Consider the following 27,174-nt stretch of genomic DNA (forward strand, 5'->3'; position numbering starts at 1 on the left):
TGACGGGCTCAGTGGACCTGGAGTCAGGGCCTCGGCAAACGCCTTGCAAAGTTTATTTCCTCCTCCTCAGCACACACAGAAAATGTGAAAATGCAAATATGCAGAAAGGGAGGATGAGCTCCCGCCTCTCCCCAGACTCCCCTGTCGTGTTCCCACCCAGAGTTCTCACCACACTTGGTGTCTTGCCTCCACTTGGTTTTCTCCACTGTCCCTTTCTTTGGAGCGTTTTGCCCACCCACCCCGGCCTCATTTGCTCGGAAAAGTCCTTCTGTGCGCACAGGACACAGGCGATGCCACCCCACCGGGGATCGTGGTCCTGATTTCAGGGGGCTTTGCCTGGATGGTTAAGCTGGGCCTCTCTGTTGTTGTGTCCAGGACATAGGCAAGACGGAGAGAGGGACAGGAACCCCAGGGGGGACTCAGAAACAGCAGCCAGCTCTCTTGGCTTTCTGGGGGGCCGCTTCCACCAGCGAGACCTTCATGCGGTCCTCCTGCGCCTTCAGTGACCTGTGCGATAAAGCCCGGTGTCACTTCTCTCTCCTGCCTCCAGAAGCAGCATGGAGGGGCTCCTGGGTGTATCTGGGCCTGGGGGGCTGGGGGGCTGCATCCTGAGGTCCCCCTACCACCCGTTCTGCTCGTGGCACTGGAAAAATGGGACCAAGGAGAGTGTGACCTTCTGTCTCTTCTCTGGCATTCTTTCAAGTCTTCTTAGGGTGCCAGGCACCATGCAAGGGACTCTGATTGAGACAAAGGAGGTGGCATTCCCTCCTTGAGTTGGGGAGGGGGAGAAACAGAGGCCAAGACTCTCGAGAGAGCCTGGGAGCCAGGCACAGTGGCTCACTCCTGTAATCTCAGTTACTTAAGCAGAAATAGAGGATTGAGGCCAGTTTACAGGGCAAGGACAGCTAACAAGACCCCATCTCAACAAATAAGCCGGGTATGATGGTATACACCTGTCATCTCAGCTATAAGGAGGCATAGCTAGGAGGACCATGGTCCAGGCCAAAAAAAAAAAAAGAAAACCAAGCAAGACCCCTATCTGAAATAAGCTAAAGCAAAAAGGGCTGGGGGAGTGGCTCAAGTGGGAGAGCGCCTGCCTGGCAAGCGTGAGGCTCGAGCTCAAAGCCCGGTACCACCAAAATAAACAAATAAATAAACAGAAAGGGCCAGCATGTTTGTTCCAGATGGCACAGAGGCTCTAATCCCCTCAGACTCATCTCAGCCATTTAGGGAGCACCCGGGGTGGGGGTGGGGTGGGGAGGGAGGGAGGGGGCTGAACAAAGTAGACATGGCCCAGCCTCCTGGATGACAAAGAAAACAGAGACACACAGATGTCATTGCACTCTGTCAAGAAGGGCTGAGAAGGACACACAGAAGTCTGTGACTCAGAACAGTGTGTGTGTGGGGGGTGGTGTCAGGGTGGGTCTCTCCTAGTGGCCAGAGTTTGATGAGTGAATATGTGTGAGTAGGGGAGGGAGTGGGCTGCCTCAGAGGGTTCTGGGAGGGGGTGGCACTCACCGAGCCAGGTTCACCATGGGCTCCAGGATGTTGTGACCCAGGGCAGCGCTGCACTCCCCAAAGGACACCCCCAGCTCCTGCGGCAGAGGGAGAGGTCTTTGCCTCCAAAGCCCTGGCTGCCAAACAGCCCTGCGCAGTGCCTCCCAGGCGGCCGCACGTGGCCTCTGCCCGCCACCCCTCCACCCCTGCCATGGGACCCCAGCCTTCAGAGTGACAGCAGGAAGCCTGCGTCCCCGCTTGCGGAAAAGCCTCTAGGACATCTCTTCATGGTCAGGTCTGGCTTTTGATTTCTTTGGGGAAATAGTACAAAGTACAGTACTCAAAATACAAAGTGGCCTGTGAGTGTCGGGGTGCGCATTTCCACTCTGCTTTTATGGGGACAAGGGACTAGGTGCCACTGCCTCTCGGGTCAGACCATAACAAGTCGCTGTTTGGAAGGACGGGGACAGGCCAGTCAGCGACTTCACAGGGTCTGACTCGACCTCTGCTTTCCTGACCTCATGGCGTGCTGTGCACCTCCTTACGCCTTTACATCTTTTTCTGGACAGGATTCTTTTCCTTTTCCTTCTTCCCGGGACTGGGATTTGAACTTGGGGCTTCGCACTTGCAAAGCAGGCGCTCTACCACTTGAGCCACGCCTCAGTCCATTTTGCTCTGGTTATTTTGGAGATGGGGTCTTGAGAACTGTTTGCCTGGGCTGGCCTCAAACCTCGATCCTCCCAATCTCAGCCTCCTAAGTAGCTAGGATTACAGGCACGAGCCACTGGCACCCGGCCAGGACAGGAGTCCTAATGGCAGTGCCAGCCTCTCACACAATGTCCACAACCACTGCCAAATGCTCGTCCTCTAAACACCACCACAAAGGACACCCTGGCATAAGCGCGGGTCCCCATCCCCGCTCCCTGGGGACGCTTGCTCCTGGACGTTCCACTGGGCTACATGGCCAGGGAAGGAGTCACTGTGTCCAAGGATGAGCTATGGCCCCGGAGAGCAGGAGCCACCGTGGTGACCTGGCCATGATGACCACAAGACACGAGGGCCACAGGAGGGCCCGTGTGGCGTGGGCCAGGAGCCCGTCCTGTGGATCCGCAGGACTCCTGCCTGCCTGGGAAGTGGACGTGGTCAGGCTGGTGGCCACTGTGCCTGGGGCAGGGGCAGGACTGCTCACCTGGGCCAGTTGCCGCCCAGCCTCAGTGGGCACTTGCCGCTCCTCCTCACAGTCCATCTTGTTCCCCAGGAGAAGGATGACTGCCCCGTCTGCCCCTGCGTCCTGTGCACAAAACATGTGCCCTCAGTCCCCCTCGGGGACGCCAGGCCCCGGGCACACTTGTCCTGCTCTAGGCAAGCTCCTAGAAGTCAAAGAGAGCCCCTTACGGTCCCCCTTTCACATCACACCCACCCACATCCTTCTCACCTGGACCCCTTCCCCCTCGGCAGGCTGCCCCTCCTCTCTGCCTACAATCAGCTCCCCGACTCTCCAAGGACAACCTCAATGGTGCCTCCTCCACGAAGCCTTCCTGGATTGCTCCCACCCACGTCCCTTTCCTCCTGCCTCCACTTGATCACACAGGCTGCCTCACACATTTCCTAATTGCTTCATGATCAGAACAAGAGCTTCCGACTGGCTGGCGGGGTGGCTCAAGGTCCAAGGAGCCAGCGAGCGCTCAGGAGCTCCAGGGTTCGAGGCCCACGACCACACACAAAAATAAAATAAAAAGCTTCTGACTCCCGAGTGCTTGCTACACCGAGTGCCGTGTGGAAAGTAACTCTCAGTTAATTTTCCCAACACCCCTGCGGCAGAAGTCAGAAAACTGAAGATCAGAGAGGTTCAGTCACTAGTCCAAAGTCACAGAGGTGGGGGGGGCGTCAGGATTCAAACCTCAGTCCTGCCTGTGAGACTCCAGGGCCCAGCCCCCACCCCATGTCGCCCGATCCTGTCTTCTGCTTCTCTGCCGTCTGAAGACAGGCCCCACTTCACGCTGAAAAGAGCTCCTGCCGCGCTGTGCGCTGAGCAATTGCAGGCTCCATGTATTGAGTGTGTAACAGAACTAGAGACCGAGGCCAGAGGGACCTTGACCTCGGGAAGCACTAGACCTGCCTAACCCCTCAGGTGTTAGGAAAAAGAACTCACAAGCAGGGCAGCCGTGTGTAGAAAAGAAATGCTCATAGGATAAAGGAAGCAGTTGGTGTAGGGCTGTACTATGTGGTTGTGGTTTTTCTTTGTACTACTGAGCAGCCCAGCTCATTCACTCCTTCCGTGGGTGATGTCACTTACGACTTGTGTCACTTGTAATCTGGGAGGAAAGGAGGAGTGTGGGTGGAGGGCATGAGCTCCCTCTTGGCTCCAAAATCTGAGACCAGTCATGGCAGCCATTTGCTTACCTGCAGACAGTCCAGCCAGTAGCTCACGTGGCTGAAGCTCAGCTGGGAGGTGACATCATACATGAGCACCACGCCCTCGGCCTTGCGGAGCAGCTGACGCGTCAGGCTGTGGTACCTGTCCAGACATAGTGCGTGAGGCCATCGCCTGCTGGCCCCAGGCCTGGCCATCTTCCTCTGGGGTTTGAACTCAGGGCCTCACTCTACCACTTGAGCCACTCCGCCAGCCCTTGGGCCTGTCCTAGGAGGACGGACCTGTCGCCTCTAAATGCCTCCAAAGACCATGTGCCCTGCCTGCCCTGCCACAGGGGGTTGTGCGTCACTGCAAAGGTCCTGGGGCTCCCACTGCAAAAGATTCTCAACAGACTGATAGAGCGCCTGCCTAGCAAGTATGAGGCCCTGAGTTCAAACCCCAGCACCACACACACAAAAAAGGTTCCCACCAAAAACCCATCCTCCCCTGCCCTGCCCTGCAGCCACACAGCCCTTGCCCTGGAGGCAACAGGGCCACCAGCTTCTTATTTTTCCAGATGTCACACGTGCACACACACACACACACACACACACACACACACACGCCTGACCAAATGATGCACAGCACAGGCCCACGCCTTCCCCCCGCTTTACGCGAGAGCCACGCAGCCACCCGGGGTCCCCAGAACTAGTGCATCGGCGCCTGTGTGTTCTTCCCTGGGGTCCATAAAGAGGGCGTGGCCCAAGTTTGTTGATGGACTGTTAGTGTTGCTATGGGAACAACCCAGCCCCTCTGCTAAAAGCCATCACTTTACCTGTAGAATGAGTTTCTAGAAATGGAATTGCAGGGTCAGATCAATATGTGTAAGTTTCTGTCACTATTGCCTTGGTGCCAGGTAGAGGGCCAGCATGTCCAGAAGGATGGCAAGCAGATGGTTGTCCCCTGGGGCAGTGCTGGGGCAGCCCTAACCATGGCCTGTCAAGCCAAGTTCGCTCTGACCCCTCCCTCGCCCAGCACAGCCAGGTCCCCGATGACCAATGGACACAGAGCCGTACCTCTCCTGGCCAGCCGTGTCCCACAGCTGCAGTGCAAAGCACTTGTTGTCCACCATCAGGGTTTTCACCCGAAAATCCACTCCTAGGACACACAGAGGGGTAAGACCTCCTTTCACAGTACCACATAGGACCTCTAGCCTGTCCCCAGAACTAGCTACAGTGGCATGGAGCCTGGCTGCTGGGCTTCCCCTCTGTTCTCCACATCCCACCCCTCCTCACAGTCTGCTTCCTCCAGGCAGTCTTCCCAGACTACTGAGCCGCCCAGAAAGCGGTTCATTATCTTATCTTTGTAGCACTCTTTCTTTCATCCTCTAATTGTTGGATATATCTTCCTGTTTTCACTAGACAGCAGGGTAAGCAGGCAGGCCATCCCCTGACAGCCATTGCTGTCCTGCTTGTGTGACTTCAGGCAAGTCACTACCCCTCTCTGAACCTCCCTTTCTTACTTGCAAGGTATCTTTTAAAAGACCCATGTGGACTGGGAGTGGTGGTGCACACACCTGTGATCCCAGCTAGGCGGGAGGCATAGATAGGAGGATCATGGTTTGAGGCCAGCCCAGGCAAAAAGATAGCAAGACACCATCTTAATAAGTTGGACGTAGCACATGCCTGTAATCCCAGCTACACAGGAGGCATAGGTAGGAGGATAGAGGTCTGAAACCCACTCTGGGCAAAAATGTGAGACCCTATCTGAAAAGCAGCTGAAACAAAAAACAGCAGGAGGCGCGGCCCAAGTGACGAGCCAGTGGGGGTGGCATGGCTGTCTAAGGAGCCTCGCTGAACCTGGCTGCTCACATTTCACTGTGACCTCCCACGGTTCCAGTCCCTTTCTGGGACTATGGAGGCCAGAGTCAGGTCCCAGGGGGTCTGGACTCTTTGGGGTGCACCTCCCGCCAACCCCCGGGAGGTGTGGGGAATGCTGGGAGGGTTGCTTTGTTCCATCCCCACTCTCTTCCCTGTGGCCTCCCGCAGGCCAGCAGCTCACACGAGGTCAATGTGACCTTACTAGCACGGTTTCTATGGTGACCCCGGAGCACTGTGCTGCTTCCTGGGCGTGGCTGACGCTGCACAGCCCCTCCTCCCCGACAGCGCAGGCCCGCTGCCCACTGCCTCCCTACCCACTGGGCCACCCTACCCCGGCTCCCAGCTCTCCCCGTACCTATGAGCCCCCATGGCTCCCCTTCCCACCTCTCTGCCCACCCCAGGTCAGTGTCCCACAAACGTGTTACAGCCCTGCCCCAAAACCCGATAGGGGGCCAAGGTCTCTCAGGAGGCTGTGCTGAACCCTCCCTGGTGGAGCCTGGACTTGAACTTGGGGGACCAACTACCCAGGTCTCAATTCTCTGCTTTCCTCATTTGTATGAAGGGGACAGAGGTGGGAAATGCACGTTCGGCTTTAAGTCCACAGCCTCTGGTTCGTCTACCGGGCCCTGCAGATGGGCGACAGTGCCCAGCCCCAGCCCCAGCCCACGCTGGGCACGAACCAAGGCCTTGCACAGGCTAGGCAAGGCCTCTGCCTCTGAGCCCCACCCCAGCCCTTGATTTCTGAGACAATCTCACTATGAAGCCCAGGCCGGTATCAAACTCACAGTCCTCCTTCTGCCTCCCACGTGCTGGGATTACACTTGTGTGAGGGTCATTTTCTGGACGAGGGGGCTGATGGGAAAAACACTGACTGAGGAAGCCAGAATCGTGCCTTGTAATATTTAAGCCAGAATAGATGACGGCCACCCAGGGGAAAGCAGCGCAGCTGGGGTCTGTGCACCTGACACAGGCTTGCTCCGTCCTTTCTGTGTTTTCTCCATCGAATCGTGTTTTTTGTTTGTTTTTGTGGCCCTGGGGTTTGAACTCAGGGCTTCGCACTTACTAGGCAGATGTTCTACCACTTGAGCCACTCCACCAGCCCCTGTTGGTGAAGGGTTTTTCGAGACAGGTCCCATGAACTATTTTTCTGGGGCTGGCTTTGAACCATGATCCTCCTGATCCCTGCGTCCCTGACCGAGTAGCTACGATTACAGGCGTGAGCCACTGGCGCTACCCACTGAATTTTGTGGAACTTTCCTGCCACGTTGTACCAGGCAAGGCTCCCGTGCGTAACAAGGGAGAAAACAGACAGAAGATGCCTGGGGCCTCAGAGGCATCTAGTGACCGCTCACCAACAGGCCAGGCCTGCCATGGGTCTCCCTTGTTGAGGGATGACTTCTCTAGCTCCCCAGGCAAGGCTTCTTGGGTAGTCTGAGAACCTCGCCTGGGCCTCTCTTGTGACAGGGTAGACATTAAGCCACCAGCCTGGAACTGGTCCTGTCAGCACACGCCCTGGCCTGCCACAAAGACGTGTGTCACTCCATCTTTGTCCCTAAGTGGTCTCTCCTGCATTTCCACAAACTTGCTTTTCTGCAGCCCTGGGCCATGTTTCGTGGCATCTATCTTGGTGCTTTTTTTGGGGGGGAGAGGGACTTTGGGGATTGAACACTGTCACCTATTTACTTGTAATAACAACAATGGCAGCTAACGCGCAAACACTTGTGTGTCAGAAATCCCTAGAGCTGGGAGAAGTGGGAAGCTGGCATTAATTACTATTGCCTTCACTGAGAAGATGAGGACTTGGGGGCTCAGAGGCTATCGTTGGGGTCTGGAATGTTCCCCAAAGACCCACGTGTTGGAGCCTGGCCCCCAGCGTGGTGCTATAGGTAAGTGGTAGACACTTTCAGATGTGGGGCGAGTGCCCTGGTCTCTCTTTCTCTTTGGCTTCCCTACCATGAGGTGAGTGGTTTTGCTCTGCCATTTTCTTCCCACCATGACACACTGCTTTGCCACCAGCCCAAAGGCAAAGGGGCCAACCACGGACTGAAACTGAGCCAGAATAAACCTTTTCTCTTTATATATTGGCTTCAGATATTTGTTAGTGTCCGAAAGCTGACACCAGGGGGGTTGACTAATTTGTGCAAGTTCACACCTGAGGAAGTGGAAGAGCTAGGATTTGAACTCAGGTACCTGGGGTCCTAACTTGCTACCCTCTGCAAATACTCTGTGCATAAGACATTGGACCTGCCCACAGAGACTTCCTGCTAGAGCATGCAGACAAGGCTAGAGCCTGTCATGAGCAGGTCCAGCCAGGCCCTGCCGTGGCCCACCCACACCACGTGGGTGGAAACCTGCAGGTTTTCACATCAAATAACACTGACACCTAAATTGCAGGGTGCTTTGGTGATGGGGTACATTATAAGCTAATCAGATCAATGCAGAAAAAGCAAATTACCTGTAATCAGAGACAATTAGTGAAATAGTAAGACTATGCCCATAAAAAATAATGCCTCATGCAGGCCGGTGGCCAACCTGCCACGTCTTCAGGGATGGCTGTCCCTGGGCCTGCTCCAGCTCACTAGCCTTGGCCCCAGGCCTCCCCTCCCATAGCACCTCCCCAGAGTTCTTACCCACGGTGGCCGCCAGGCCTGCGGCGAAGGTGTTCTGGTGCAGTAGGTGTAAGAAGGAGGTCTTGCCCACGTTGGAGTCACCCACGAAGATGACATGGAAGAGGTAGTCGGGGTCAGATGGACCCCTGATGTCCTCTGGGGAGGTCAACCTAGCCTCCCCCGAGGCCTTGCCTGGGACCTCTGGCCTGCTTTCTGCCCCTGGCTCCCTGGACTGAGCGGGGCTGGGTTCTCTTTCTGCCTGAGCTGTCATGGACGGAGGCCTGGGTTGGGCTTCTGACTCAGCCAGGGTGGGGAGGGCTTGTGTGGGCTCCTGGGGTCCTCCTGCTGCCTCAGGCTGAGCCCCCATGAGGGCCGAGCCCCTTGGAGGGGTCGGCGTGCTAGGAACAGGCATGTCTGCCTCTGTAGGAGCCTGTTTTGTGTCAGATGGGACAGGAGCAGGCTGAGCATGTTTCTGGGGGGATTCCGGATGCCCAGTTTCCAGAGCCTCGGCAGCCTTCTCTGACCCCAGGTCCTGCCCTACTTTTCTTTCCTTAGCCTTGGGCTCCTCTTCCAGACTCTGTGGGGCGAGGCCCTGGGCTTCTCGTATTCCCCCAGGTGGCTGCGCCTGCCCCTCTGTGGGAGCCTGACCCACAGGGTCCAGGCCCTGTGAAGGCTCTGAGAGGGTCACAGCCCCCTGCAACTCTGGGCCTGGCTCAGAGTCCTTAGCAGGCAGGTCCAGATGGAGGGCCTCTCCCTGCCTGGGTGGCTTGTCTGGGGCAGACCCAGGCCCAGGGCCCTTGTCATCCGGCTCTGAAGCCTGGATCTGTTTGCCAGGCCCAGCTGGGGTCCGGGGAGTGAACCCATCCTCCACCAGACTTCCTGACTCCCCCGCTGGGGCTCCCGGGAGACCCCAGGGGAAGTGGGCCTTGGTGGTCCCTGACTCATTGTTGGGTTCCAGGCCATGGGGCTTGATAGGCTGCTCAGGACTGGTGGCCTGTCCCTCAGGGTCCACTCCTTTCTCATCCTTGTTACTGGAAGGCTCCCCAGGGGAGATACTTGGAGACCTATCTGGATCTAAAGATGGCTCCTGACCAGACGGCAGAGTGTGTGACTCTGAGATGGAGACCTGCCTGACCACACGGGGGGTCTGGGGGCCTGAGGCGGCTCTTGAGATCAAAGGTGGGCTCCAGGAGAGCTGAGGGGCTCTGTGTGGAGGGCTGCTGAAGCTACTCAGGAGCTGATCCCAATCGTCATTGTCCCCAAACAGCCCAGGCAGCGGGGCCTCCTCAGGGGGGACAGCCTGAGGGTCTGGGGTCTTCTCACTTGCTCTGGGGACACTGGAAAGGAAGTGGGGAAGAGAAGATTGAGGGGGAGGGGCAGGGAGATGTGTCCCCATAGTCCTGCCGGGGCCCTGTGGCTGGCTCTCCTCCAGGGCTTGCTCAGCCTATCCTTCCTGCCTGGCATAGGCTAGGCCTCCCCTCAGCCCGTGCTCAGCACCCTCGTCCACCCATCCCTGCCTGGGCGCAACCAGTAGAGTGAGTGCCTGCCAGGGCCCCTGCACTGCACCCTGCATGCGTGTGCGTGTGTGCGTGTGCATGTGTGTGAATGAGTGCACTCACACAGGTGCATGTCTTAATTCCAGTTGTGTGGTCTTGGGCACAGGTCTGTCCTTTTCCTATTGCTTCAAAATGGGTACAATTCTCTTGTCACCAGAGGAGGGATGAGGGGTTCCCTCAGCTTCCCAGTTTCCATGCAAAATCCCGGGTACTTGAGATCCACACGTGAAGAGCTTTCAGAGTCTCACGGATGGAAGTTTTGCAAGGGTTTACCTCGTATGGCAGGATAATGTAGGGAGAAGTGGGGGGGAACATTTCCTGCTCCCCACGCAGGAAATAGGAGTGGAGACTTCCAGTGGTGGCGCTGAGCTGTGGCCTTTGTGTTTTCTGAGCTGAAATACACATGGCCATGTCTAGCAAGCCCTAATCACTAGACAGTGGTTCTGGTGGTGAAGACGGGAGCTGTTTATTATTCTGAAACATGGAGATGTGTCCAGGCCTCCCCAAGACGCAGGGACAAGTGAGCGTTCGGACTTTCCTTTGCCAGATTTTTGTCTCTTTCCCCATTAGTGGGAAAGTTTGCAGCTTCTGAACATTTCAAAGCAGAAGGCAGAGGAGCCTGGTGCTGGTGGCTCACATGTTATCCTAGCTACTCTGGAGGCTGAGATTGGGAGGATAGCAGTTAGAGGCTAGCCCAAGCAAAATACTTTCTGAGCAAAATGGACTGCAGGTTTTGTTCAAGCAGCAGAGCGCCTGCATTGCAAATGCAAAGCCCTGGGTTCAAACCCCAATCCCACGAAAAAAAAGAGGGGGAGTAGGTAGAGGTAGTAATGGAGGGGACTGGATGTTCTTGGTTGGTTTCTTTTTCTTTTCTTTTTTGTTTTCTCCCTCCTGGTTCTAATGTCTGAGTCTGTGCTTTTAATATTTATTACAAATATAAAATATGATTTATCTGGCTCTTCATCTATCTATCCTGCCTCACTCCAGCTTGGCAGGTTTGTTGTGAGGTTTAAGGAGGGAGGCTGTGCCTGCCCTGCGGTAACCAGAGCCCTGGAGAACTCAGAGTCCCCCTCCCAGTTCCAGGAAGCCCCGGGTTTCCACCCCGTCCAGGGATGGCAGTCACTTGCCTGGGTTCCTCCTCCATCTGCCAGGCCACTCGACCCCTGGAGGCATCCAGGCGCCCCCTAGTCACCTGCAGCTGTCCCCGCACCTTCTCCAGCTGCCCCACCAGGTCACGCTCAGCCTCCCGAAGCTGCTGGTTCTCTGAGTCAGCCTCCTGCTGCATGGTGCCGAGGCGGTGGATCTGGGCCTCCAGCTGGGGCAGGGAGGGGGGTGGTGAGGAAGGGGAGGAGGAGGGCTGTGAATGTACCCTTCAGGATGACAAAAAGCCTCTCAAAGCTATTGGAAGGCATCGATCCCCTGCCCCCACTGCCCAGGCTCCTGGAGATCCAGGATTGGGAAGGAGTGCTCACCCCTCAAGGGCCTACCTAGCTCCCTTGCCACCTCCCCTGCAGGAAGATGTGTCTGGTGGGAACTATAAGAGGGGGGCTTGGGCTCCAAGTCCTGCAGTGGCTACATCTTCAGGGGCTCCTGACCCAACAGCCTGCCACCAGGCTCAGAGATGGAGAAGGAAGGCCGAGCTCCCACAATGGCCTCCAGGGTCGTGAAGTATCCCCATCACCCAGAGATGTTAAGAACCTGCTCCAGAGCCAGTTGTGGTGGTGCACACCTGTAATCCCAGTACTGAGGAGGCTGAGGTAGGAGACTAGCCTGGGCTACAAAGCATGACCCTCAAAAAACAAACAAAAAGACTCAAGAGCACTGACAACAGGCCTAGTGAGATGGATGTCTAAGTCTGGAATCCTTGGTAAATGGGATCCCAGAAGCCCCATGCTCACCTCCTTCTGGCCCTCAGCCAGCTGCTGCACCTCTCGCTCCTTGGCCTCCAGGACCTCCTGCATGCGGATGCTGAGGACCAGGCCTCTGGAGTCACTCTGCAGGGTAGACAGGCTCAGCCCTGTCCTGCAGACTGTAGGCTGGGCTTGCCCTCCCCACATTTCACCTCCACCCAAGGAGGTCCAAGCAAAGAGGACCTCAGTGTCCCTGACTTGAGCCTGTTTTGTGACAACAAGGAAACTGAGGCCCAGAGAAGGGAAGCTGGTCTTGGGGGACAGCAAGACCTGGCAGAGACGGGAAGTGGGCCCAGGCTGGGAACGGCCCACTCGTCTCTCTGGGAACCATGAGCTGCTCAAGTCAGGAGAGGATGTTTTCCCAGCAGCCCCTGCAGCCCCGGTACTCAGCCAGCGGGCACCCACCTGGGCCTGCAGCTGCTGCTTCTCCCGGTGGATCTGCTGCTCCATCTCCTCGTACAGCTGCCGAACCTCACGGTTGTGGTCGGAGTCCCGCCTGGAAGGTACGGGAGGTGGGCACCCCAGGGGCCCTCTGCAGTAGGGCAGTGTGCCTACATTTAGAGCCCATTCTGATGCTCACTGCCAGTGGTCACTGACTCCTGTCGTCCTGAGAACAGCCATGGCCCCTCATGACTTTGACGTTGGCCACTCCTCCAACCATTTTTTATTTTTGTGTTTCCTGGCCCTTCCCATGGTCCCCACTACTCTGTTTCTACCTCCCTTCCTCTGTCACCATCCTCCTGCCTCCATGACTTAGATCTCACGACAGGGCTGTGACTCTCCAGCTCCAGGGTCACCAGCATGGAGACCCACTCACCCCTCCCTGTCCTGCTGGAGGACCAGTGTGTCCTCCCCAACAGGCCCCCTGAGCCCACCCAGAAACCAGGCTGCTCCAGAAGGAGGCAGGGAATCCACTCTGATTCCTTCAAAGCAGACAGAGCACCTGGCACAGACAGATGCAGACAGATGTGGGCTGGCCCCACTCACTTCCTCAGCGACCGCTCCAGCGCCTCCCTGTCAGCCCTGGCCTCCTGCAGCCGGTGGCTCATCTTGGCCAGAAAGCCCTCCAGATTGCCTGCCAGCCGGGGCTCCTCCTGCCGCAGCTCCCCCCACAGCCGCCAGATCTCCGCCTGCCTGGGACATGGGGCTTCCAGAGATTAGACACCGGGGGACCAGGATGTGGATAACACCTGACAAGGCACAACTCAAATGCCACCTCCTCCAGGAAGCTTTCCTAGCTATGCCATCTTCCTTCTTGAACCCCCCCACACAACACTTGTCTCTCTGTGAGTCATTGATTATTAGGGGTACCCTCTGTCGCCTCTCTTCTCCCACTCCACAGCTGTGTGATCTGCAGCCAACCCCCTGCCCTCTCTGTGCTCATTTTGTAAAATGAGGCAATACCTGTCTGGCAAGGTTGGGGAATGACAGATGTGCCGTGCCCCATTTAAAAAGCAGCGTAGGGCTTGGCACCCAGTCGGCACCCAGTAAATTCTACTTTCACATGGATTTAATTAAGTCATGAAGACAGAGGCTGGAGGGTGAGCCCAGGCCAAGCTGCCAAGCCGGTAGAAGGCTCCCGTTCCACCTGCCCTGCCAGCCTGCACCCTGGGTCCCGCCCTGCCTGTGCCACTACACCTGGCCGCACCCTCTGAGAGCCAGACGTGAGGCTCATGTCCTCACACCGCCCTGGGGTGCAGCAGGTGAGCCCGGGAGAGTGGGGGAGGGCACCTCTCTTGGTGGCTCTTGGATCCCCAGGGGATCAGAAGGATGGGGAGGGGCCTTTTCAGTCAGGGCCCCTTTCTCTGAGTGTGAGAACCCCTAAACTCAGATTCTGAGACATTGGAAGGGCACCTTCCTGTCTCCCAACCTGGCCAGCCAGAGCACCCCATGCCTGAAGATCCCCACTGTGCGGAGTCTCCCGGCGCCCTTGGGAGGCTGATTCTCCTGAGGACTGACCCACGCCAGGACCAGGAGGGGATCAGTGTGGGGATGTCCCACAGCCGCTTTTATGTTCCTCTGCCACTGGGAACAGGGGTCAGAGGTCAGGTACTTGCCCATGGTCACACACTAGCAAGTGACCAACCTGGGACCCTCCCTCAGCTCCACCCTGCTCCGGCCCCTTGGCTCTGCATCCAGGGGAGCCTCCCTGGCAGGGCCTACCCCAGCCCACTGTGTGGCCTTACTCAGGAAGGTGGCTGGTCCCCAACTGCCCCATGAGGACCAGGAATGCCTCTTTCTCCTTGGTGTCAGCCTCCTCCAGTGCTGGAAAGCTGGCGGTGGCAGACACGCGCTGAGAGGGTAGTGGTCGCCTTCTGCGGAGCCTGTGGGTGCTTAGGCTGGAGCCAAAGATGTTTTCTGGGGGACAGAGGGGAGCAGACGGAGTTGGGCCCTGGTTTCCCACCTGCTGCAGCCCTCGGGGAAGGAGTGATACCTGTCTGTACCCATCACATTTACAAAGGGTCACATTCATATATGTCAGATCAGCCTTGGGAGTCCACTCAAGGGAGCCACTGTGCCCATTTTACAACTCATCTGCAGTCCAGAGCTGTCCAAAGACTCACTGGAAGTCACACCGCAGCTCTGTGGTAGCCAGTGGATTTTTATTAAGCACCTACTATGTGCTGGTGACGAAATTAACCCAAATCTCAGTCTTGGTGGAAATGACACTCTAGTGAGGGTTAAAAAAGCTACTTCTTTTTTTTTTTTTTCCTCCTTCTTCTTCCTTTTTTTTTCCTTCTGATTTTTTTTTTTCTTTTGGGTGGTACTAGGGTTTGAACTCAGGGCTTCACACTTGCTAGGCAGGCACTCTCCCAGTTGAGCCACTCTTCCAGCCCTTTCTTGTTATTTTTCACGCAAATTTGCTAAGTGAACTAAAAGATCAAACCAGGTCATTTACACTGGGAGAGAGGAAGACTCTGTTTTAGATGGGGTGGCCAGGAGGGACCCGAGTTGGTGACTGGCGTGGATGATGAAGGAGAAGCAGGTGGACTTCCAGGCAGAGAACAGACGTGCCAGGGCCCTGAGTGAGGAGCCAGGCTGGCAAGACAGAGGGAGCGAGTGGCCCTGAGTGAGTCCCAGGAAGGGTTAGCGTTTGTCCACAGGTGCCAGGAAGCCTGTGGGGTGGCAGGCATGACTGCATTCCACGGGAAGATGGCACCTGGGGCCTGTGGAATGTTGACCGTGGCTCCAGGGGGAGCGCCTCACCCTCCCTGCATCCCAGGCACCACCTCCTGACTCCTGGCCTCCCTCTCTGCCTCCTCCAAGCTTCAGAGACCCCACTCCCCTGAGGACTCTGGATGGCCGCATGGAACTGCAGGCTGAGCTCCATTTTCAGGGCCTCAGAGAGGCCTTTCCTCCCTTTCCCTGGGTGGGAGGCTCGGCCCCCCCATTGAGGGGGGCTGGTGGGTGGAGTGGCTCCAGGGGTGGAGCACCTGCCTAGCAAGAGTGAGGCCCTGAGTTCAAACCCCAGTACCACTGAGAGAGAGAGGGGCTCAGAAGGAGTGTCCTGCCTGCAGCTCGGACTCTTAAAGACCTATAGGGCTCAGCCTGAGAGGCAAGTGCTGGGGGCCTGCCCCCAAGAGTACCACCCTCTGTTGCCTTGACCCAAGCTAGAAAGTGACCTCAGGTGGAAACAAAAGTGACTTCAGCCTCCATGGCACCGTGTGGTCCCGAGTCAAGACAGGAGAGAAGATGGGGGAGGGCGGTGTTTGAGGGAATGCCCTGACTGCAGGTTCCCCAGCTGGGAAGGGTCACCTTGCCCGCCAACCCAGCCCAGGATCGTTCTGGAAATCCCCCCAGGGACCCCCAAAGACAGACATACTGAGTCGGGAGCTGAAATCCTCCAGGGACAGGCGACCCCTCTGCTCCATATCCACCCAGTCGAAGATCATCTGTGACTCTTCCTCGCTGCCCAGAAAGCTGAACTTGGCCTCCTGGAAGGAAGGCAAGAGTTGGGGGGCTTCTCAGAGGGGGGGGCTCTGGATCACCCTCATGGAAGCAGAGGTGTTTGTCTCCAGCCACCCCACCCTCTTCTCCCCAGGCTCTGAGTTCCCCAACAACTTGGCCCACGGCCCACCCTTCGGGTCCCCAGTCTCACCCAAGGCTGAGCAAAGCCCTCTATTCCTTTCCCTGTCTCCACCCCAAATCCAAAAGTGTGGGTCCCAGGTCCCAGCCCTTGAAGTCGTTGACAAGGGACAGCAGCTGGTCCTCCCCAGCACCCGTTCACCGGGGTCTAAAAGTCGTCTGGAACTCGAAAGCCATTGAGGCGGACAGGGCATCTCTCACACAGTGGCATGGCCACCAGGCATCTTCTAGACTCCAGGGTGTCCCTAGGTCATCTCTTGGGACTGATTAAAGGACCCAGACTGCAGGGTTTTGTCCAGGACAGACGCAAATACCTTTTGTCTGATGGAACAGATAACTCCAAAGATGAACGGCCTGTAACCAGCTTCTAAGACTAAGAGAGCCGGCTGACTGCCGACTTTCTAATGCTCCTTGCGTCTTTTAGAACATTAAATAATGAGTTAAACGAAACTTCAACCTGGGTTTGCTTTGTATTTGCCTGGAGGTCATGACTTGATGTTATTGAAAATTATCTGTTTTTAATTGTTTTTTTTTTATTTTTTTAACTCAGGGCCTCTGAGCTGGCTAGGCAGGTGCTCTACTAGGATTACGCCTTCAGGAAACTATTTGCCTGGGGCTGGCCTCGAACCTCCATCCTCCTGATCTCTGCCTCCTGAGTAGCTGGGATTACAGCCGTGAGCCACTGGCTCCCAACTTTCCTGTCTTTCTTTCTTTATTTCTTTTTCTTTCTTTTCTTTCTTTCTTTCTTTCTTTCTTTCTTTCTTTCTTTCTTTCTTTCTTTCTTTCTTTCTTTCTTTCTTTCTTTCTTTCTCTGTCTTCCTTCCTTCCTTCCTTTCTTTCTAAGACAGTGTCTTGCTATGTAGCAAAGACTGGCCTTGAACTCAAGATCCTCTTGCCTCAGCCTCCTGAGTGCTGGGATTATAGGCAGATGCCACCATACAGGGCTCTACTTAGAAAGCAGCTGTATCATTGGATCATGTTAATGTATGAGTTCATTTTTGCCACTTAGAAAAAGTTGTGCAAGGGAAAGAGACTCAGATACTTGTGTGCTCAGATTCACACACCATTATTCACCATAACCAAAATGTGGAAGTGACCCAAATGCCTGTCAGTGGGTGAACGGATGAAGAAAACATGGTATCCACACACGCTGGCATACTATCCAGTTTTTAAAAGGAAGGAACTGGACTGAAGGTGTGGCTCCACCTGCCTAGCCAGCACGAAACCTTGAGTTCAAGGGAGGAGGGAAGGAAAGAATCCTAGCTACTTGGGAGGCAGAAAGCAGAACAATTGTGCTTTGTAGCCAGCCCAGGCAAAAAGTTAGCAAGACCCCATCTCAAACAATAACTGAGTATGGTGGTATATTCCTGTCACCCTATCTACTGTAGTAGGAGGATTACAAATCCAGGCAGGTCTGGGCATAAATGTGAAATTCTACATGAAAAATAAGCAAAGCACAAAGGGCTGGCAGATGGTTCAAATGGTTGAGCAACTACCCGGCCTGGCAAGACCCTGAGTTCAACCCCAGTACCGCCTCCCCCCAAAAAAGAAACAGAACAGAAGGACGTTCTGACACACGCTTCCATGTGGATAAACCTTGAGGACACTATGTGAAGTGAAGTAAGCCCGTCTCAAAATGGTGAATTCTAAATGATCCAGACTCATGACCTAGAGGAATCCAAGTCACAGAGGCAGAGCCCTGAACGCGATTTACCAAGGGCCGGGAGTTGTTTCGGGTGGACAGGTTCAGTTTGGGAAGATGGAAGTTCTGAGATGGCTGGTGGAGGTGGCAGCACAACACTGAGAATGTACTTAACCCACTGACCCACAACTCAGCAATCGCTACAACGACCAGCCTGGTGGTGCATGCCCGTAATACCGCACTGGGAAAGCTGAGGCAAGCGGATGGAAAGGTCACCTGACCTACATAGCAAGAACCCGTCTCAAAAAAACAAAACAGACAATAACAAAAAAGGCTCAAATGGCAAGTTTTATCTTACATCTATTTTCCCAAATTTTTTGAAAAGGTTGTTGGAAAGAGGTGACAATTTCTCTCTCCCGCCTCCTGTAGCCCCCTCAGACTCACTCATACACTTTGTTCTGTGTGTGTGTGTGTGTGTGTGTGATTACACACTGAAACAACACATTTATATATGACTGTAATATAATGCACTGCACAGTGAGCTGGTGACTATTAGGGGAACATGGTGATAGAGAATGAGTAAGTAACAGGGGGATGGACGTAATTTGGCTAAAGCAGAATATATTCAGACCTGGACTATCAATATACACTTAATTTTAAAAATGAAGGGCAGGAGGGAAAAATAAATAATTTCTGGGAGTGGGGATCAATAGGAGAGGGTGGGCGCAAGGAAAGGGGGAGTGAGGGTGTATATGGTGGATGTGTTTTGTATCCACATGTGAAAATAGAAGATTGAAACCTGCTGAAATTATTCGAAGAAGGGGGGAAGGAGGAGAGGGAGGACGATGGAGGGGATAAATCAAGCTAAGATATATTTTAAACACATCTGTAAATATCACAATGTACCCCCTGTACAACTATTCTATGCTGATAAAATAAAAGAAAAGAAGTGACTATTTATCTGCGGTGAGCTCCCCAGGCGATAGAGATTTCAGTCTGCAATCACCCCATGTGGCTTTGTGGAGTGCCAGGCTGGGTGGGGTGCGTGAGCCTGCTGGTCTGCTGACAGGCTGTCTGAGCGAAGCCTCTGTAATTTGCCCTCGGTTCTTTCTGTGAAACACAGAAAGATCAAACGTTAGACGCACCGTGTCTGCCAGGAAAGTGGGGTGCGGTTTTGCCTCCGAAGGTGTTCCAGAACACGGAAGGGCTGGGAAGGCAAGACTTGAGTGGTGAGAGCGGGCTGCAGAGGGGCAGGTTTATCTGGAGTGCAAACGAGCCAGAAATGCAAACAAAATTGGCTCCATTATGATGGGTTTAAAAATGAGTAACACCCAAAACTCATGGAATGTTTACTGCCGCATATTCCACGAAGGCAAAGCGAGAATTTGGCCATATCTCTATTAAAATGATTCATTGAACTCTAACCCCGATGGGGAAAAGCTGCTGCATTCCTGAGAGGTGTACCACACCCTATCACCCTGCCATTAAATGCTGAGGTCTTAATGACATAGACACTGGCTTTCTTTGGGGGGGAGGGGTGGTACTGGGATTTGAACTCAGGGCCTCACGCTTGCTAGGCAGGTGCTCTACCACTTGAACCACTCCACCAGCCCTTTTTTGTGAAGGGTTTTTTCAAGGTAGGGTCTTGCCAGCTATTTGCCTGGGGCTGGTTTTGAACCATGATCCTCCTGATCTCTGCCTCCTAAGTAACTAGGATTACAGACGTGAGCCATTGACACCTGGCAAGAGCTAAACTGTAGTCATATACCTTCCCCTATGTTTGTGCAAATAGCTTTTATTTTCTTGTCACTGTTAAGTAGGTGGCTGACTACTGTTAAATAATAGAACCCTAATGTTCTCATGTTCTCTCTCTCTCTCTCTCTCTCTCTCACTTTCCTTCCTTCCTTCCTAAAGATTGAGGCCTCCCACATGATAAGCAAGTGCTCTACCCCTGAGCTCCACTTCCAATCCCTCGTTTCTTGGTTTTGGCTTTCTTGTTTCTGAAACAGGGTCTCATTGAGTGGCCCAGGCTGGCCTTGAACTTTCCGTCCTCCTGCCTCACCCTCCCAAGGAGCTGGTATTACAGGTGTGCCCTATCACCCCTGTCTCTGCCAACTCTTTCAGTGTTGCCTCTCCAAGACCAGGTCCTGAATGCAGAAACAAGTTTAAAACAGCAGGATTGCTTTACTTATTAGATGCCTTGGTGCTGTTGTAGAGTTTCAGGGGGACAACTGTGGGATCAGGTTACATGGCCTCCTTCCCAAGAGCGCTGCTATTTAGGTCAATGCTTCAGAAGTGGCCAGTTCTCTGGGAAGGCCCTGGAGATTTCTCCATGCCCTTGCTGCCCATAATCTTTTCCTGTCTTTGGGGACCACTGATCAAACCCTGTGACATGGCTATGAAGTGTGCACGGGTGTTACAGTACCAGGAATTACTGTAATAAACAACTATGCCTTGCCTCCTTCTCACAGGACAGCTCTCTGCCCCCCTCCACTTGCCCCAGGGCTCTGTCTGCAAGGCTGCAGGTCCCAGCTTGTGTCCTCCACCAAGAAAGACACAAGAAGTCAGAGCCCGGAGGAAAAGGACTGTCCCAGCGTCTGTGAACCATCTGCGCCTCGCCTCGGTACAGGCTTTGGCTGACATCAGGTGATCTTCAGATTGCCTTGGTGGAGTGAGGGTTTGCTGGGCTCCTAAGTTCAAATGCAGACATCCCCAGGATGTCACAGGACGAGCAATTCATGTGGCCGACTGAGCAGCTGTGGAGGCTACTTGTGGCTATCTGTTGAGAGTGGGGCTGGGACTCATTTTTTTAAGTGTAAAGCAGGGGAGTTTATTGAGATAAAAAAGGGTAAGGTGAGGACTGGAGGCATGGCTGAAGTGGTAGGGTGCCTGCTTTGTGAGGTCAAAGCCCTGAGTTCAAACCCCAGTCCCACCAAATATATATATATATATATATGAAGTGGGAGAGTAGAGCTCACAGAGGGTCGGGGGGGTGTCCCAAGAGAGGGTGCCCTGGGACTACTTTTCTACTTCTCTCCTTTAATAGGTCTGTGAGGGACATTTTTCTCTGTCTTCTCGAACGGTTTCTAGCCCTCTGCACTGACTAGATTTTTGCACACTGAAATAGAATGCTTTAAGTGGTATCTGAGCCTCACTGGCTCCCTCACAAGTCAGAGCCAGTATTTTTAGGATCTTGCTTTCCAGAGAAATCTAGTTATCTTCACAGGTTCAATAGAATCACCTTCATTTTTTTGCCAGGATGCAACTGGGTAAGTCAACTGTGTGGTCAAGGGTCTGCCTGGGGGCCACCCCATAAGGTGAGCACCATCTGACGGGGTGGACAGGCCCGCTGTAAGGGACGCCCGCACAGCCACTGGTGAAAGGCCCTTGCAGGAGCCGGGCCTGGCACCGTGCAATAAGGAAGGTCACTTCCTGGCAGAAAAACTGGGGAGCCCAAGAAGAGAGGAAGTCAGTGAAATCTGCAGGTGACACCTGCTGCAGGGTGTCTTGGACTTGGTTTCTAGCCTTAGGAGAGACAGGGTGACGACTTGTCACCGTTTCTTTGCACTCAAAGTCCCACATTCCAGGTGCCCCTTCAGTCTTTGGAACTCTGGGGCAGCTGGTCACCAACAGAAGGACAAATACAGGATTTTTGTTTTGTTTTGTTGCGGTACGGGGGATTTATCTCGGGACCTTGTGCTTGCTAGGCAGGAGCTCTACCACTGGAGCCGCACCTTCAGCCCTGTCTTTCCCCTTAGTTTGTTTTTTTTTTAGATAGGGTCTCAGCTTTTGTCCTGGTCAGCTGCAACCTGCAATTCTCTCACTTCCTCTTCCTGAGTAGCTGGGACTACAGGCGTGTACCAGCACACTCAGCTTGTTTTTGAGATAGGGTCTTGCTAACTGTCTCGCTGGCCTCCCATTTCTGCCTCCCAAGTAGCTGGAATTATCCAGTGGTTTTAAAAGTCCATCCTACAATTCCATATGAAAACTCCTGCCCAGAAGCTAAGATGGCCTGAGTGTTGCTTTTACGGATCCAATTCAAGGAGGCTCATGTGTTTCACTGAAACCCTTGCTGCAGCTGTGGAAGTAACCAAGTTAAACCAGATCAAACCTTTTATCCATCAAGAAAAAACCTTGGAAATTATTTATAATCACAAAAACCTGGCAATAAGACAAAAAAGTAGAAAGCGTACCCTTTCCACATTAGACACAGGCAAAGACGAGCCACACAGTCCAGACAGTGTGGCCTTCACCTGAATGTCCCAGAGCTCCTGAAGTCACTGGTAACTGTAGATTCTTGTCCAGAAGAGAGGAAAATGGTTTTTGTTTAGTAGAACAGATAACCCCTAAGATTTATGGCCTGTTGGACATTAGCCCTTTGATAAATTGAACCCAGAAACTTATCCAAATACCTCCCTGTCAACTCGGTCAAGAGCTGTAAATACCCTAGCTTCTCAGTTGTCCCTTGTCATGACATCTGGCTCCTCATTAACTAACAATAACAATAAATCAGAGAATACCTTTGACAAATGTGGATTTTCTGTTTACTCAAAAGTCTTTTTTTTTTTTTTCACCTTTTTGAGAACTATATTTTAAAGTTAGCTATTTGCCCTTCATTGTGGCCTTAAGGGAATGTAGGGTCAGTCCTGATGGGAAAGAGACAGAGCGACTACAGGAGGAGGCGGCAGGCCCAGGGAGACGCTGGCCACTCGCATAGGCCCTGGCACTGAATGAGGAGAAAGCAAAGAAATTCAGTCCATCTTGGTCCATTTGGGCCAAGGCCATAGCCCAAGGCTCACAGGAGCCCACCCCGCCTCGGCTGATTTCACTGGAATGTAGTCACCCACCTGGTTTGACTTCCAGGGCTCTGGCTGCTCCCCAGGATGAACTCCCCTGCTCTACAGGCCTCATATCCCACCACGTGCATGCTACCTCCTTGGCTAACTGTCCTAACTGTCCTTAACTGTGTTGCTGGGCGCTGGTGCTCACGCCTGTAATCCTAGCTACTCAGGAGGCAGAGATCAGGAGGATCAAGGTTCAAAGCCAGCCTGGGCAAATAGTGCACAAGACCCTATCTCAAAAAAAAAAAAAATCACAAAAGAGGTCTGGTGGAGTGGCTCAAGCTGTGGGCCCTGAGTCCAAACCCAGAACTGCAAAAAAAAAAGTTTTTGAAATTGGGTAGACTGTAAAGCCTTATCAGTCTTTCACATGTTAGTATAAACAAATATCTAGTCTTTTCTGAAAGTGAATTGTCCATGAGGAAAAGGCGGAAGGGCAAGTAAGCCCTGCCTTGCTGGGATAGGGAGTGGGCTGGGGCCTCAAGCTCACCGCCAGGTCCTCTCGGGTGACATAGCCCCTCTCCTTGGCGCCACAGTCCTGGAAGAAGTCCTGTAGCTCTGCAGCAGCTTGAGGGGACCAGAACTCGGGCTCTGGAGCCACAGGGGCGTCTTTGTCATCAGCTGGCTCTCTTATCTGCCGCCGGCGGCTGGAGCCCAGCTTCCGGCCTGTTCGAGACACTCTCTGTCCACTTTCCATGGTACCTTGGACCTGGGGACAGAGGAGAAGTTAGGGGCACTGGCTGCTGAGAGCAGTCAGAAGACATCTGGTGAGGCAGCGAGGGGCGAAGTTACCATGTCTGCCATCTACTTCAAATGATTCCAAACAAATACAGGAACCAATGCAAAACGGGTGTGTGTGTGGGGGGGGGGGGGTGTAGTGTGTGGAGAGAGAGAGAGAGAGAGAGAGAGAGAGGAGAGAGCATACAAGGGCACAGCCAGCATCACATACCAGCAGTCACTGTGCTGTTCGCTCAGCTGTTCTGTAGATTTCAAAGGTTTGTTTTTAATGAAAGGCAAAGAGAAAAAAAGCCAGGTATAGTGGTGCACACCTGTAATCCCAGCCCTTGGGAGGCTGAGGCAGGAGGAGCTCAAGTTCTAGGCCAGCCTGGGCTACACAGCAAGACCCCCTCTCAAAAACAAGATCCAGAAGCAAGGGGCTGCGGGCGTGGCTTGACTGCCTAGCATGGGCAAGGCCCTGGGTTCAAACTCCAGCACTGCCGAAAGGAGTGAGTAAGAGGCCGGAACAGGGAACCCCTGTGTTCATCTGACCACCTCACTGGACTCCCCACCCCCACCTCCGCCCCACGCTGCCCCCTGAAAACAATGCGGCCCATATCTGTCCACCCCAGAAAGCCACTGTCGTCCGTCTCCAGTCACCGTCCCCTGAGAGGGGAGCCCCTCCAGCCATGCTGCTCTGAAGTCAGGTAGATCCCCTCCCAGCCAGGCTCATCCTTAGCTCTGCAACCTCGGGTTAGTCACTTACCCTCTCTGTGCCTCAGTTTCTCGCTGGAAACATGGGACTGCATGAAGGTTAGACATGACAATTGAAGGTGGACGCCAGAGGGGTCACCTCCCTTTCCACTTTACTGTCTCTTAACGCTTGTCACCTTCCCAGAATAGCCTTTTACTCATTGTTGGCATTTTCCATCTCCTTTTACTAAAACACCTTATTCTTGCATGGTAAGGAGTCCACTCTTGCTCACTGCTCCGTCCCTGCTTGGCATGAGCTGAATGAACAAGCGTTGAGCACATGTGCCTTGCAGTGAAGGCTGGGTAAAGGTGGCAATGGCGACCGCAGTGATGTCACCAATGAGGATGAAATTCTGTGTGAGCCACGTAAGGGCTGGGTTGCTCAAGATGTGACTTAAACCCATGGCACAGATGAGGAAACTGAGGGAGGCTCCAGGAGTCAGGGATCTGCTCAACTTCCATGTCAGGGGACTGACACCAGATTCTGCTTCCTGGTCCATCTCGGATGGGCCTCCCCAGGCCCTTCTGGAGCAGTGGCTCTGCGTGGCAGAGGTCCCTCTGGGGGTCACAGATGCCCCCTGAGCAGTCGTCCCCTTCCCCCAGGGGACCAGGGCTCCAGAGTCAGGGGTGGTGACTGCACTTGTCCTGTGATGAGAGCCAGGCCTGTCCTTGGTGTGTCAGGACAGTTTCCTGTGCATTTCCGGCGACAGTGATAATCACAGGGGCCTGGCGATAAGATGCCCAGGGCGGAGGCCTCGGGGACCCAGCGCTGGGGACCCCCCTGTGCCGTGTGGCCAAGTCTGTCAGGCTCCAGAGAGAAGGGAGCCAGGAACCTGAGATAAACTCCCCATGGCCGCGGCCTCTTTGCTCCTCACCACAGTGGCCCTCCGCAGCCTCTTCCCAGAATTCCTGGGCGTCACAGGATGGTGGCACCTGAGGACGCCTTGCCCAGCTCCCAGCCTGCAGGGCTCAGTGTCTTCTCTCTCTCTTTTTTTCTCGTGGCCCTGGGGTTTGAACTCAGGGCCTTATCCTTGCTAGCAGGCACTCTACTACTCGAGCCACTCCGTCAGCCCTGTTTTTTTGTGTGAGCATTTTTCAAAATAGGGTCTTGAGCTCTGTTTGCCCAGGCTGGCTTTGAACCATGATCTTCCTGATCTCTGCCTCCTGAGTAGCTAGGATTACAGGCATGAGCCACTGGCGCCCAGCTGGTGTCTGCTCTCTTGACCATCAATCCTGCTGTCCCAGGAGGGAGCTCAGAGGCCCTCCAGACTGTCAGGGGACCTGGGGCCAGAAGTCAGTGTGTGCCCCACAAACAGTGCTGCCTCCAAGTTATTTGGAACACTTGTTGCAATCAGCCAGTTTGGTGCACACCCCTCACAGCCATACATCACACGCTAAATCAGTCTGTGTCCCCTTTGCGGTCAGGCATAGCCACTCAGAGACAGAAGGAACATCCTTTAGTCAATCAACAAACAACACTTGCACACGCACACCACAGTTCGTCCTCAGCCATCACTGTCAGCTCTCTCTGCCAGACAACTCACAGCCACTTGGAGTTTGCAAAAGGTCCCTTTTAGTCACTCAGGACCCCAGCCCTCAGAGTCAGAGCTCCCGCTGCCACGCCCCTCCCTCTGCCACAGTCCCTCTGGTGGTTGTTGTGCCTTGGACCCTGGGCAGCCAGAGGAGCCTTGTGACCAGGAGCACAATGCACCGCCAGTTTACCACCTCAGTCACCCAAGAAGCCACATAAAGCTTAGAGCCAAACTTAGAGCCCTCCCTCAGTTTGGGAATCAGCTCTGGACTGGGGTTCACTGGGGGTTGGCCAGGAGAACAGGGCCCAGGGGCCTCCCCTCGGGGCGTGCAGGACGTGGAGCGGGCGTGAGAAAGAAGGGGCAGGACACAAGGAGGCATCTCGGGGCCTGAGGGCCTCCCATCTCCACTTGGTTCTGCTTACCCGCCACTCACCTCAGTAAAGACACCACCACCCACGGTCAGTGAGTCCAAATTGTCCAAGCTGGTGGGCCTGAGGAACCCTAGGCTCCTAGCACCTCGTTCTGGTCCACTCCCGTCCTCTTTCCCTCACTGATAGAGAAATTGAGGTTCTAAGAACTCACCCAAGGTCAAATGGCCATTAAGGAGAGACCATTTGCCCAGCCTCCTCCCCTTGCCTTCCACTGCCCTCCTTTGCACCATGCAAAGTGCCAAAATGCCAGGCATGGTAGCACACGCCTGTAATCCCAGCACTTGGGAGCCTGAGGCAGACAATTAAGAGTTCAAGGCCAGCCTATCTACATAGCAAGACCCCGTCTCAAAAACACAAAACAAACAAGCAAACAAAAATACAGAGCACCAAAGGTCAGCCCTTCGCACCCTTGCTCCTCCCTCCCCACCCCCATCCATCCAAAGCAAGAGAAGCAAGGCACTCTGGGATGGCTCCCACCTCTGAAGGCTCCCAGTCCTCCTGGACCCGGTGACGGTGACGGTGACGAGGCTACAGATCGCCAGCCACCCGTGGAGCCCACGCGCCCTGGGCTGTTAACAGTCTTGTCTCTTGCTCAATCGCCCTTTCCGTTCCCTGGCCAATCTGCTGCGCCCATCTGTGGAACTTCCTGTTGAAAGGACCCCTGCTGGCCCTTCACAATCTTGCCTGGCACCCCTGGCCTCCATCCTGGGCTTGGGTGCTGGAGCTAAGCAGAGGCTTCAGGGCGAGGTGGAGTGCTCCAGTTTGCCCAGCTCCTGGTGGCAAAGGCAGAACTTCTGTCCCTGAGTTTCCTGCCAGGGCGACTTCAGCCCAGGCAGAGGTGGAGGGGCACAGCTGTGACTGCAGCTGTGGAGTGATGATTGTGACAACAGTGTGGCACTGGAACATGAATGCAGATAGAAGAGTCAGTGGAACAGAAGGAAGAACAGACAGGGACAGATCCAAATACGTGCGGGGATTAGTGCGTGGATTCAAGTCAGTGGAGAAGAGGTGGCGATTAACTGTTGGGAGCATGGGTCAGGTACCTGCAAAAAACAGAAAGGAGCCGGGCACCGTGGCTCATGCCTATAATCCTAGCTGCTCAGGAGGCAGAGATCAGGAGGATCGTGGTTTGAAGCCAGCCCGGGCAAATAGTTTTTGAGATCCTAAATCAAGAATATCCATCCTAAAAAAGGGCTGGTGGAGTGGCTCAAGGGGTAAGCCCTGAGTTCAAACCCCAGTACCACAAAAAAATAATAAATTTAAGAACAATTTGCACATACACAGAAAGAAAGGTAGAGGAAACGGTACGATAACATAGGGGCCCTTGATGAAGGGTATTTGGGGAGTAATTTACTATTGTATTGCAAATT

The 27,174-nt window shown here is 54.3% G+C and overlaps 1 protein-coding gene across 1 annotated transcript; it reads right to left on the reverse strand.

Moving 5' to 3' along the window:
* Positions 1 to 279: 279 nt before the first annotated feature.
* Positions 280 to 26,685, reverse strand: Rab44 (RAB44, member RAS oncogene family). The gene is made up of 14 exons (XM_074082321.1): positions 26,282 to 26,685; positions 22,862 to 23,080; positions 15,629 to 15,740; positions 13,992 to 14,163; positions 12,793 to 12,939; positions 12,211 to 12,301; positions 11,794 to 11,889; positions 11,023 to 11,210; positions 8,361 to 9,676; positions 4,927 to 5,008; positions 3,901 to 4,015; positions 2,687 to 2,788; positions 1,519 to 1,595; positions 280 to 507 (listed from the first exon to the last, which is right to left on the reverse strand). The coding sequence occupies exons 2-14, from the start codon at positions 23,066 to 23,068 to the stop codon at positions 420 to 422; spliced, it is 2,793 nt and encodes a 930-aa protein (XP_073938422.1). The 5' UTR covers positions 23,069 to 23,080; positions 26,282 to 26,685; the 3' UTR covers positions 280 to 419.
* Between the last annotated feature and the right edge of the window lie 489 nt (positions 26,686 to 27,174).

Source organism: Castor canadensis, chromosome 8 (assembly GCF_047511655.1).
Source record: "Castor canadensis chromosome 8, mCasCan1.hap1v2, whole genome shotgun sequence".
Classification (NCBI taxonomy): domain Eukaryota; kingdom Metazoa; phylum Chordata; class Mammalia; order Rodentia; family Castoridae; genus Castor; species Castor canadensis.

Excerpts from the sequence above, each read along its gene's own strand:
- Rab44 (XM_074082321.1), bottom strand. The coding sequence starts at position 23,068 with ATGGAAAGTGGACAGAGAGTGTCTCGAACAGGCCGGAAGCTGGGCTCC. Across the intron at positions 5,009-8,360 it reads AGGCCTGGCGGCCACCGTGG|GAGTGGATTTTCGGGTGAAA; the intron begins GTAAGAACTCTG and ends TGTGTGTCCTAG. Across the intron at positions 4,016-4,926 it reads GACACGGCTGGCCAGGAGAG|GTACCACAGCCTGACGCGTC; the intron begins GTACGGCTCTGT and ends ATGTCTGGACAG.